The sequence below is a fragment of the Panicum hallii genome, chromosome 1, assembly GCF_002211085.1.
Source record: "Panicum hallii strain FIL2 chromosome 1, PHallii_v3.1, whole genome shotgun sequence".
Classification (NCBI taxonomy): Eukaryota; Viridiplantae; Streptophyta; class Magnoliopsida; order Poales; family Poaceae; genus Panicum; species Panicum hallii.
Genome location: NC_038042.1, coordinates 52299452 through 52311572, shown reverse-complemented (window position 1 = coordinate 52311572; position 12121 = coordinate 52299452). Strand labels below are relative to the sequence as shown.

The 12121-nt window shown below is 44.8% G+C and overlaps 3 protein-coding genes across 6 annotated transcripts; 2 read left to right on the top strand and 1 right to left on the bottom strand.

The window, feature by feature from the left end:
- The first annotated feature begins 878 nt into the window (after positions 1-878).
- LOC112878909 (protein REVEILLE 6-like) lies at positions 879-6274 on the top strand. Of its 4 annotated transcripts, none has more exons than XM_025943175.1 (9): positions 879-1332; positions 2685-2742; positions 3079-3202; positions 3335-3457; positions 3562-3681; positions 4063-4172; positions 4534-4593; positions 5439-5527; positions 5603-6274. In XM_025943175.1, the coding sequence occupies exons 1-9, from the start codon at positions 1172-1174 to the stop codon at positions 5616-5618; spliced, it is 861 nt and encodes a 286-aa protein (XP_025798960.1). In that variant the 5' UTR covers positions 879-1171; the 3' UTR covers positions 5619-6274. The 4 variants fall into 4 exon arrangements, with proteins under 4 accessions (XP_025798960.1, XP_025798958.1, XP_025798962.1 ...); XM_025943173.1 differs by having other exon boundaries at positions 3559-3681; XM_025943177.1 differs by having other exon boundaries at positions 883-1332; positions 5439-5532.
- Positions 6275-7386: 1112 nt separating this feature from the next.
- LOC112878911 (2-C-methyl-D-erythritol 2,4-cyclodiphosphate synthase, chloroplastic) lies at positions 7387-9374 on the top strand. Its single transcript, XM_025943179.1, has 3 exons — positions 7387-7855; positions 7957-8087; positions 8984-9374. Exons 1-3 carry the CDS (start codon positions 7543-7545, stop codon positions 9215-9217), a joined length of 678 nt encoding a protein of 225 aa, XP_025798964.1. The 5' UTR covers positions 7387-7542; the 3' UTR covers positions 9218-9374.
- Positions 9375-9976: 602 nt separating this feature from the next.
- Positions 9977-12094, bottom strand: LOC112898482 (pentatricopeptide repeat-containing protein At3g57430, chloroplastic-like). Its single transcript, XM_025966817.1, has one exon. The coding sequence runs from the start codon at positions 12092-12094 to the stop codon at positions 9977-9979; it is 2118 nt and encodes a 705-aa protein (XP_025822602.1).
- Between the last annotated feature and the right edge of the window lie 27 nt (positions 12095-12121).

The following is a 12121-nucleotide window of genomic DNA, read 5'->3' as shown; positions in this document are numbered from 1 at the left end:
CTTAAAGTGCCAAATACGGTGATTTACTGGGACTAAAGGTCCATTAGTCTCAAAATTGTAGCCTATGAGAGCTAAAATGTGCTTTTGACAAGAATACCTTTCATTTATTGCTGCCTCAACTTCTCTTCCTTCCGCACCCATATTAAATGATCAAAATCACATTAAATAATTTTAGTTTCTACAACCAAACATAATGGAACTTAAATTTAATCTTTAAACTAATAAATTTAGTCCCTAAAACAACCAAACGGGCCTGGTACTGCCTTAGATAAAAATGCGAGTGAGCCCGTCATGGGAGAGGGAGACTCGTTCTTGTTAGTAAATTGAAGGTTGACAGTGATTGATGGGTTTTCATCGATATCAGTGCCTACCTAATACAGGTACTACTGTATGCACTAAACTTTTTAGTCATTGAATGTTGACAGTGATTTTTAAAACGAAAATGGCAAAACGCTGACAGTGATTGTTTGATGCGTGCTCTGCTTCCCTAGAGACATGTAGCGCAAGTAATCTCAGCAAACAATTTTCTTTTTTGTGAACTCTTGGAAATCATGTATGCAAGTACAGTATGCAACCTAAAAAAGTATAAAAATGTACAGTATGCATGATCATCCTCCTCTTTTCGGCTCATATATAATGCTTAATTTTTAGGAATCATACGCATACTACTATAAGCGTGCATGGATTTGATGTCTGGTTTATCAGACGGAGGAGCCGGACAGGTCGTGATACAGCGGAGTCAATTCTGTCCCTTGGTCCGGCGACTGCGAGCGAGCGCACCGCAGCCACACAAACCCGTGCCTATAAACTATACCTGGCGAGCGAAGGCGAGAGCGCGACAGGGACGGCGGGCAAGTGGGCGGCAGTGGCAGCCGCCCGCGCAGCCACAAGCGCTCGCCTCGCCTCGCCCGGCGCTCGCAGAGTCGCAGTCGCGCACACCACGGGAGAACGGGGCCGTCCAAGCGCTGAAACGAGCGCGCGGCGCGGCGCCACCACCCACATCATCACAGCCCCGGAGGCCCCAGCCCCCCACCCACCCAGCGCCACGACGCCCCCACGCCAACGCCACACCACGCGGACCGCAAGCCGCGCGGCAGCTGCTCACAGCCAGCCAGGGCCTCCACCCTCCTCCTCTCCTCCTCCCCCTCCCCGCGAGCGAGAACACGACGCGATGGTCTCCGCCAGCACGCCGCCGCCGCTGCCGCCGCCGTCCGACGCGGCCGGGTCGGGGGAGGACGCCAGCAAGAAGGTGCGGAAGCCGTACACCATCACCAAGTCGCGGGAGAGCTGGACGGAGCAGGAGCACGACAAGTTCCTCGAGGCCCTGCAGCTGTAAGCAGACCGCAACCCGTGACTTGCAGCTATGTGCAGGCCGCGGTTTGATTGATTTTGCAGCGCGCGTAGGTGGCTGTTCACACGCCTGAAGCGTCGGGCTTTGCAGTTGGTTTTGTTCTTGGCTAAAGTTTTGGATGTTTCCTGCCCTTTCTGATGCGTTAATTGTGTCGTGGTGAATGTTATTGTTTGCGCATTTTTCTGACAAACTTGACATGGAACAGTAGTGCTAATTTTTCTTACTTATTTGGGATTTTTCTTTCATTTCTGTTACCCAATTTCTTTGTTTAGGATTTCAATCTAGAACTTTGTCGGTTGAAGATTGCCCGGTCCTTTTTAGGTGGAACATAGCGAAAAATGATGTATATTCAGCTGCTGTGGTTCATATGTAGAATATGTAAATCCATTTTCAGATTTTGGAACTTGGAAATGATAAAGGCACCTGTGCTCTCTGCTCAAACAACTGGTGCTGGTGTTATACAATTGGCGGTTCTTTTTTTCCCTTTATTTTTACATCTTTGTTTTGGGTTCAACCTAGGACTTCAGTATTTGAAAAAAAATCAGCTTTTTTTTCATGTGGAACATACGAAAATAAGATGTATAGACCTACTTTGGTTCACACAAAGAATAAGCAGTACAAGTTGGCAGCATCCAAATTGCAGATGTTGGAACTTATACAACTGATGAAGCCTCTAGTGCTCTCAACTGGTGGTGTATTTTGGCTGGGTAGGGGCGTAGGGCACACACACTAGATTCTCTAAGCCGGCAAAGCATGTGTTCTTGCAATTACACTACCGACACAAGTTAATCAGGACCCAAAAATCATGCATCTCTGCCCAACTGAAAAAGCCTCATGCATCTTTATCAGCACATGCTTTGCAGATAGCCGTTCTGAAATGCACCCACAAACATGGGTCCTTAACAGTATTCCGAGTGCTCTTATTCTCTGCTAATCTTTCAAAAGAATTATTCTCTGCTAATCTTTCAAAAGAAAATTATTCTCTGCTTCATAGTATTTTGATTGCAAGCATTGACTTGGACCTGATTGGACACACCTGAATCTGTGGACATATTTTAGCATCATAATTTGTAGTTTATGATGCCATTCTCTTGGTTCCCAGCTCCCATAGCCTCATGTCTTCACATTACCACTATTTCTGCATGGCATTCTTTTCAATGTGTATGAAGGCAACCTTTTGCATATGGTTCTGTCCATAACATGCCTGGTTGCCCCAAGGGCACAACATTTACTGTGCTTTGATCCATATACTTGGTCCAAAGAATTGTCAGTGAATTAAGACCGCATCTTGCATGCAATATTCATGTGTAAACCTTGTTTCTTTCCTTTTCAGCTTTGATCGTGACTGGAAGAAGATAGAGGCTTTTGTTGGCTCGAAGACTGTCATTCAGGTACTTCAGTTATAAATTGAACTAGAAGTTGCTTTAGCTGTTTAAGAACCTTAGTAATCAAAATATTTAGCTTATCCTGTAATAAACCAATTGAACTAATACATCAAATATTCATATTATGAATTCACACAGATACTGATTAACAAATAACTGAAGGTTTTTCCATGGTTGTGATCTTTTCTCGGTGTAATAACATTGAAAAAAATGCAGTCGACTTGGATCTCTTCATTTGCTGACGCTCCTTTTTCTCATTGTTGCATAAGCTCCTATCTGTTCATTATCAATTGACTCTATCGCCGAACCATTTTCATTTGGTACTTCCGTTTGGTGTTGTAGATAAGGAGCCATGCACAGAAGTACTTTTTGAAGGTTCAGAAAAATGGAACCAGCGAACATGTCCCACCTCCACGACCAAAGCGAAAAGCTGCTCATCCATATCCTCAGAAGGCCTCCAAGAATGGTGATACTTCGTATCCTCAGAAAGATTAAACAAACAAGCATATCTGTCTCTCTCATGCGCTGTGGGGGCATCAAAATTAGAAGCACCCCTTGTATATCAAATAGTTCTTTAATGTCCTCCCCTAACTCGCAGAACCAAACTATGGACTTAAGACAGATTCATCTTCCGTCCATAGGAACTCTAGCATGAATGCGACTGTTTCTTCATGGGCTGTTAGTTCCATCCCACCAGCCGTTGCCTCGTCGATGGTGAAAGGTTTGTATTTCAATGTGCTTCTTCTGTCAAAAGGTTTTGTTTTCTCACAAAAAAAAGGTTTTGCTGGGATATTCCTCAGCTGATTCTTATCTTTCACCCAGAAGATTTAGGTCCTGGAACACTGGGTCCAAACAATTTTTGCTCAAGCAGTACCGAAGGCCCTCCAAGGACATGCCAACCTGGTGAAGCAAATGATCAAATAAATCAAGTTCCATCACTTCGCCGTCAGTACCTCTTGATATTTCTGCTGATTATCTTACAGCGCAAAATAATTGATCAGATTCTGTCCGCCTCTACTATTTATAAGACATGTTTTGATCATCCTCCCTGTGTAACTTTCTTGTGAATTTGTAAGATTCAATCTTGAAACAGCTGGCCCCTACTTTAGAATGAACTGAACTTCCAATAATCTCTTGATGATGCTTTGCATACGCAAATTTAGATGGTGTAACACAAAACAGTGCAATCCATTTTTTTGTACTATTATTTTCCAAATAATTTTTTATTTCCTATATTGAAGTTTTGTCTTCAATTAATTATTAGCTTATATTATTCATACTGGCATTGCTGACAATTCAATACTGTCTTTCGAATATGTGATACAGTTATGCCGGATTTTGCGCAAGTTTACAGCTTCTTAGGTAGTGTTTTTGATCCAAGCACAAGTGGTCATTTGCAGAAACTTAAGGAGATGAATCCAATTGATGTTGAAACGGTATGTCAGTCATGGATATGCCTTATTTTCCTTTCCTCTTCATAATCATGAACATGTCCCAAGTCCTAACTCATCTGCAGTAGTATTGCATCATTTCTCCTCCAAAATAATTCCTTCTGTCAAATCCTTAGTTACAACAACACAAGATAAACTGTGCTGCTAGTCTTTATTATTTACTGTTGCCTGGCAATTATTTAATCTCTCCTCATTCAAGCATTGGACAAATCCAATAGTCATCATTTTTTGTTATCTCTGTTGAAAACAATATGTGGCATGTTGAACTCGTCATTTCCAAAAAAATTATGGTTTGGTATTCTCTACCTGTGTTTGTTGATTGATGTATTTGTCTATTTCACATTAGGTATTGTTGTTGATGAGGAATCTCTCCATCAATTTGACCAGTCCTGATTTTGAAGATCAAGTAAGTAGTTCAACATCATGTCTTTAGGTGATGCCTCTGTTAAATTGTTTGCCACTGGTTGATGATTTTGTATTTCGACTTACTAGTAATTATTATGTTTTCTTTAGTTGTCTGCTTCATGTTGCAGTGTTTGGCTGTTTGCATCATTTCTTTATGATATTTGTGTTCAGAACTATCTCATCCATCATGCCATGCCTCTTTTGATGTGTATATACAGTAGAGGTAGCCAATCCCATTCGGTCAGTATGTAAATAAACTATGCATGATTTGTGTAGTTTGCCTTCTTGACCTTTGATGTTCATGATCGGAACTGGTGCTTCTACCAGGGCTTGCCAATTGTGTTGCCAGTACTCAGTAGAGCAGGCCTTAAATTTTGACCACTATCTTACTATATCACAAACTTTTGATGCCCTGGCACCCACAGGGGCGAAGCTACATGGGCCGTCCCACATGCACCATGGTGAAAAATATTTTTCCTAGTAGTTAACTGAATTTTACCATATAAATTATACTAGCTTCCTTGTTTGCAATGGAGAGTGCACCAGGGTCAAAATCATATTGGCTTCGCCACTGGGCACCCACATTGCATGAGTGAGAAGACACAATATGAATCTCTGCTAAGCATACAAGGTTAACACAGATTAATCTTCAGAAAGTTAGTCTTCAGTAAAGAACTGATCTGTGCTAAGCATATCAGGTTAGCGAAGCACCATTGCAAAGGAAAACGATTTGCTCTGCTACTAAACTATGGCAAATTGTACAGTTGCATCACTAACCAGGATGCGATTCCTACTGTTCTCAATTGGAAAAAGGAACTGAGCTGTATCCTATGCATTTTAATGCAGAGGAAGTTGCTGTCCTCATATAGCACTTCGGATGGACTTGATCTAGGGAGTTCCAGGAGTTCAGCTCTAGCGACGAGTACACCTTTCCTGTAAGGTGTGACCTTTTTGTTGTTCCCCTCCACTTTTCTCCTACAATTTACTGACAAGTTCGCAAATATTTACAGGATTATAGGCGAATAGTGCTGCCAGGTCTCTCGGCGTATAATTTCAGTTTGACAGACCGTCAGGATGGTGCTCTGCCATAGCACCGACGAGCAATGAAGGCGCTTGCACGGTTGCACCTATGTGCTGCCTGCGCTTCAGGGCTTCGGCTGAAGATTGTGTAAGGGTGCACCCATGACCCGTGTACAGTAGGCTTCCGAAAGGTGAGATTGGTCTGTGGCCTGATGTGTACATATAATTTTTGCCCTGAAGCGTGTACCCTTTCTATCCTATTGCTACCCCAAAAGATCGGCCATATAGGTTCCTGAATGCTGCTTCAGTTAGTGCTGCTTTAGTAATGGAAAGAGCAATGGGAATTTTGAGTATGCCGGTTGCTCCCTTTTCCCTCCGTTGAGTTCTGTTACTGATACCAGTTTGGTTTTCTGGCTGCCATCTGGTATGGAGCTTCTGCCGCCTGTGGCCATCTCCACCTGAGCAAGCATGTCTGTAACTTTCACTTGAGGTGATTATGGTGCTGTAAAGCGGTTTACCTTCCCCATTCAAATGTTTCTTGTTCCTATGTATTATGTATTTTGCATCAGGTGTTGCCCGTGTGTAAAAGGGGAAAAAAATCACAATGTAAAGGAGACTTGTGCCCTAGCATTACCATTTAAATTCTATATGTGTAAAGGCAACCCAGCGACATGTCTTTTCCACATTTTTGGTCGTTGTATCAGCAGCATGGTTACTCCGGCAATGAGTTACTTCCAAGGGTAAGAGGGTGTTTGGTTTGAGGAATCACCTCATTCTAGAGATGAGATGGTCCATTATGAGTTCATGAATTATGGTGGGATGACTCCACCCCTCATGCTCATATTAATCATTAGCTTGTGAGGAATGATGTGATGATAGATCCACCCATTCCATTCCACAAACCAAACAAAAAAGAGGGAGGTAAGAAGATGATGTACATGCACCACTCCATTCCTCAAACCAAAACACCCCCTAATTTTATTATTTGAGGTGGTGTTTTTCAAATGCTTTGGTTTTACTTTTTGTTTTTGCAATGCTACTCATAAAATTGTAAAAGAAGCTCCAAAATTTCCAAACAATTGTAAAGCCTTAAATAATGTAAGGCGTAGTTTGAAACGAAAAGTTCCTTAGAAGTAGAATATGATCTTTGGATTCTATTACGGATATCGTTAATTGCCACAAAATCAACATTCTTGTAAAATTAAATGGAATCTGAATCTATCGCTGTAACTTTTGTGCGCGGAACATGTACTGCCTCCGTTCATAAATATATAACATCATTGATTTTTTTTTCATTCATTTGACTTTGATCTTTTCTATGAATATTACGCAAATACGTAAACATACAAGTTAAACCTACAGTATATTTTATGCTAGATCTAGTGGTACTTTTTTACTGCACTTAACTAATTTTTGGTCAAAACCTGAAGAAAAAGTCAATTTTGTCATGTATTTGAGAATAGAGGTAGTCAATGATGTCATATTTAATAAAGGAGGTAATATATAATTTAACTAATGTTCCATCAACATATTTACAAATCAAAATTTGTTTTGATGGGCGCATAGAGTACACTAAATTATGCGCTACCTGTGTGTCTTGTTTGAGCCCAACGACCGTGATCACAAACGCAACTGGAGAAATGCTAAGGGTTTCAAAACTTTAAATTTGCAACCCCTCTGGACTGGAACACTCGTGCTAATTTTGGTCAAAATGTAAGGTTGCGACCTGCACCTGCCTACTTAACAAAAGCCTCCAAGCTGCGGTGCCACCATCGCATCTCCAGCGCCAGATGCCCACCTCGCCTTGCCGCAAATAATTCCGGGACACGAATTTCTTCGGTTCCTCCTCGCGCTCCTCCCCTTCCCCGAGTCCCCCCCAACAAAAGCTCGGCCACTGCGCTATCTCGCCCACCAGGCCACCAGCGGCGCCATGGCCACCGCCTCCTCCCTCTTCCTGGCCTCGTCCCCCATCTCCACCGCGCCACGAACCCGCACCGGCCCCGCCGCGTCCTGCCCTCCCTCCGCCCGGCCGTCCCTGCGCCTCCGGCAGAGGCCGTCCCCGGCCGTCGCGGCCGCCGTCCAGGCCGAGCACCAGCCCGCCGTGGCCGCCGCGCCGAAGCCGCCCGCGCTCCCGTTCCGCGTCGGACACGGGTTTGACCTCCACCGCCTCGAACCGAACCTCCCGCTCATCATCGGCGGCATCAACATCCCCCACGACCGTGGCTGCGAGGCCCACTCCGACGGTAGTCTTCACATACGCTTGCTGCTCTGTCCGTGATTGGTATCCGTTTCGTGCCCCGGTTTTCGTGACCGCGCGTGTTGGGGAATTTTGCCTTTTGCGCAGGGGACGTGCTGCTGCACTGCGTCGTGGACGCGATTCTCGGCGCGCTGGGGCTGCCAGACATCGGGCAGATCTTCCCAGACTCCGACCCACGGTGGAAGGGTGCTGATTCTTCCGTGTTCATGAGGGAAGCTGTAAGTTTCTCTTCTTCTAGTGATGAGTGCTTGTTGAATGCTTCATCGTAAAGAAATGTAGAGTTTCTGTAAGCATGGTAGGATTTTGAGAAAACAGTTGGATAGTCCCTACCGATTGATATGAAGCGTGTCATATATCATAATTCGTAATTTCACTTCATCTATCATACTGTGTTGCTGAACTAGTTTTTCTACTCGTATTTGTTATAGACTTGTAGCTTTTTGTGAACAAAATGTAAGGGTCCCTGCGTGTCTTGTGGTATTTGGAATGGAGAACAGACTAAAATCCATCCTTGAAAACACCACAGTTTATTCCTTGCATGCTTCACTGTTCCACTGGACTATTTTTCCTGTATTTTAAGCACCCGAACCATTAGATTAGATGTGCAGTCCTAATTATGTCAACAGCCTGTTGTAAAAGATGCTTTGGCAGTTGGCAGTCCTTACACGGGTTGCTGACTGCAAAGTGTGGTCTTTGACCTTTGGACACTTCAAAGGCAGAAAGTATTCCACGTTTTAGATTTTGAGAACAAGGCATGCGCCATGTGCATAGAACGTTGACTCCACATTTGCTCTGTGTACTTTTGGACCCGCCGCTGAACAGAAATTATCACATGCCTTAGAATTTTGGATCATCCTCTAATCTTTTTCTACATAAGCCACTTGACCGTTGAATTTAGGTTAGTTCCAATTATTTAGCTTACTTTGTTGAAAAATATTTAGCATAACACTTTATTAGAGCATGATGTTATCCAATCAGAGCATGATTGTTTCCTCTTCTCATACTAGAACTGTTCTATATTTTATACATCAAAGCGCCGTAGTCTGTAATACAGAAGCTGATGAAACTGATGCGACTATCCTGTTAACATATTTGGGTTCTCATGCAAATTCAGGTGAAATTGATGCATGAAGCAGGCTATGAGCTGGGCAACCTTGATGCTACACTGATCTTGCAAAAACCAAAACTCAGTCCATTCAAGGAGACAATCCGATCCAACTTGTGTGACCTACTTGGGGCGGATCCATCTGTCGTCAATCTCAAGGCCAAGACGCATGAGAAAGTTGACAGTCTAGGGGAAAACAGGAGCATAGCTGCCCATACTGTAGTTCTCCTGATGAGGAAGTAGAAAACTGGAAGTAGTGAATTGTATCCAAGTAGTGAATTGTATCCTATTACAGGGATTGAATTGTAGTCTGTTACGTTATACCTGTGTAACCTGGGAATCTTCATGTTTGAGAAACAATAAAGCTGAATGCAATCAGAAGTTTTCTGCATTTAGATTATGTTTCGTTTATTTGCTCCACAGATTTTTCCACCTGCTCCAACCATGTATTAATGCTGAAGTTTCTTGCGATTGAGGTTCATATTGATTATTGATAACCGGAGGTCTGAGTGAGCATCCAGGAAAGTTTATATATATCAAATATATTCCTTTAACCTTGCTTACCAGAAATCTAGAATGGAACCAGAATTGTCAAATGTTCACAAGATACACATAAAATTGCTAGTGAAATCAGATATAATTTAAAATGAATTCACAACTATTACTCGAGCTAACAATAAAATACACTAGACGTGCCATACAACTCGAAGCTGACAACAAACATGAACGGTCAGTTTCAACATGAAGGGAGGCAACAGATATAAGATCAAAGCAAACGGCAATGTGATACGCTGCAGCTTTCTACAGTTCCAATTTTGTTCTATTTATTTACTTCTTATCATTACTATATTCAGCATTCGAAACAATATCCCTATTGTAATTTTAATTCTAGGTTCATGAATTGAAAGTATAGATTTTCATAAAAAAAAGTATAAAGGTTAGTTTCATCACTCTGAGCAAACCAAAACAAATATGCACGCCTATTAAACATCTCTACATCAACTAAACTGTGCTAATTGGACCTGGTTTATGCACATCAGCAGCTAGGTCTGCCATGTGCTTGTTCATAGTGTGCCATACTGAATATATCTTTTCCGCTTCTTGATGCCTGGTATCTGCTGACACAAACTTAAAACCCTCAACCCCTCCAACATCTACGAAGCTCCACCCTGTCTCCTTTCTCAAACCGGCTCTCCTCATTTCAGTCCTAATCATTGCAGCATCTTTCCATCTCCCAGCCAAGGCGTATGTATTTGCCAAGGAGACTCTCCAGATGTCACTCTCAGGCTCCAAGGCTGACAATTCGTTAGCAGCCTTTTCTGCAAGATCAACATTCCCATGAAGCTGGCAAGCAGCTAGAAGAGGCCCCCAGATGGATGAGTTGGGAGGTACAGGCATATCCCTGATGAATTCTTCTGCTTCAGCAAACCTCCCAGATCTTCCAAGCAGATCAACTACACAGGCATAATGGTCCATGCTAGGTTCGATGCCATGTTCCATTCTCATGCTTTCGAAGCACTTGTAGCCTTCTGAAATCAAACCAGCATGGCTGCAAGCCGATATCACACTCACAAACGTGATGGCATTTGGCACAGGAGTTCCAGCGTCTTTCAGCTGGTTGAAAATCCTTAGAGCTGAACGACCATCTCCATGCATCCCATAAGCAGTGATCATTGAATTCCAGGAAACAAGGTCCTTGGTATCCATCCTCTCAAAAATCATCTTGGCAAAATCAATCCTTCCTAACTTAGCATACATACTTATGAGAGCATTGCATATTGAAACATCATAAATGAAACCAGATTTCATGATGCATCCGTGGAGCATCTGCCCTTGATGCAGTAATCCTGCATTGGAGCAAGCCTGCACAATGCTCAAGATCGTGACAAAGTCAGGTGCAAGCCCACCGCCACCAGCATGAAGAACGCTGAAAAGCTCCATGGCTTCATTCACATGATCACTCTTGGCAAGGCACGAGATAATGGTGTTCCATGAGACAATGTCCTTAGCTTCCATGCCACTGAACACCAAATGAACTGCATCAACTTGCTCAAATCTAGCATACATGCCCATGAGGGAGTTCTCAATGCCGATGCTCGGGAAAGCATCCATTTTAATCAGGTGAGCATGGATTCCCTCTCCATTCTTCTGGTATCCTGAAATGGTGCAACCGTACAGGATTGCCGCAAGAACATCCTCATTAGAACATAAATTCCCACTCTTCAGGTACGCACCATTAAAAAGCCGCATAGCTTCTTCAACAAATCCATTCTTTGCATACATCATGATGAGAGAATTCACCACTGAGGCATCGTCCTCGAGCTCCAACAGAACAACAAGAGCGTGCACCGGCCCGAACAATTCCGAGGCGCCCATCAAAGAGCATGCCTGAATGACGCTCAGCATCGTGACATTGTTCGGGAGGACACCATCTTCCAGCATCATGACGAACACCCCGAGGGCCTCTTCGAGCATACCATTGAGCACGCACCCTGATATGATGGCCGTCCAAGAGACAACATCTCTGCAAGGCAACCCAAGGACCAGCCTCCGCGCGCTCGCCGCATCCCCAACCTTGGCGTACATGTTGACCAAGGAGCCAACCACGAACGGGTCACCGCAGAACCCACCTGCCACGAGGTAGCCGTGCACCATCCTCCCCAGTCTCCCGTCCCTGGCGAGCCCGCAGGCCTGCAGGACCGCGGCCGCCGTGAACTCGTTGGGGCGGACGGTGTCGTCGTCCTCTGCCTGGTCGGCGGCACCGCCGGCGCCCCATTCCAGCATGTCCAGGAAGGCGCGGAGGGCGTCCATGGGCGCGCCGCGGCGGCAGTGCGCGGAGATGAGGGAGGCGTAGGTGGCCGCGTCGCGGCGGGGCGTTTCGTCGAGCAGGCGGAGCGCGCGGGAGAGGAGGCCGCATTGGAAGTAGGCGTGCAGCAGGGAGTTTGACGCGGAGAGGGGCCGTGCGGGGTGGAGCGCGCCGGACTTTAGGAGGGCCGCGTGGACCGCGGAGGTGAGCTTCGCGTCGCGCCGAGCCGCGGCCCCGCGGAGGAGGGCGACGGAAGAGGCGGTGCTGCCGCCCTGCGTAAGCTGTGGCGACGAAGGGGTCGCGAGTGAGAGCATCGCAGCAGCCTGATGGGCGCGCGGCGG

Coding starts and splice junctions, on each gene's coding strand:
- LOC112878909 (XM_025943173.1), top strand. CDS start 1,172: ATGGTCTCCGCCAGCACGCCGCCGCCGCTGCCGCCGCCGTCCGACGCG. Junction 3,458..3,558: donor TGCCTCGTCGATGGTGAAAG/GTTTGTATTTCA, acceptor TCTTTCACCCAG/AAGATTTAGGTCCTGGAACA. Junction 4,594..5,438: donor GTCCTGATTTTGAAGATCAA/GTAAGTAGTTCA, acceptor ATTTTAATGCAG/AGGAAGTTGCTGTCCTCATA.
- LOC112878911 (XM_025943179.1), top strand. CDS start 7,543: ATGGCCACCGCCTCCTCCCTCTTCCTGGCCTCGTCCCCCATCTCCACC. Junction 7,856..7,956: donor CTGCGAGGCCCACTCCGACG/GTAGTCTTCACA, acceptor CCTTTTGCGCAG/GGGACGTGCTGCTGCACTGC. Junction 8,088..8,983: donor CCGTGTTCATGAGGGAAGCT/GTAAGTTTCTCT, acceptor ATGCAAATTCAG/GTGAAATTGATGCATGAAGC.
- LOC112898482 (XM_025966817.1), bottom strand. CDS start 12,094: ATGCTCTCACTCGCGACCCCTTCGTCGCCACAGCTTACGCAGGGCGGC.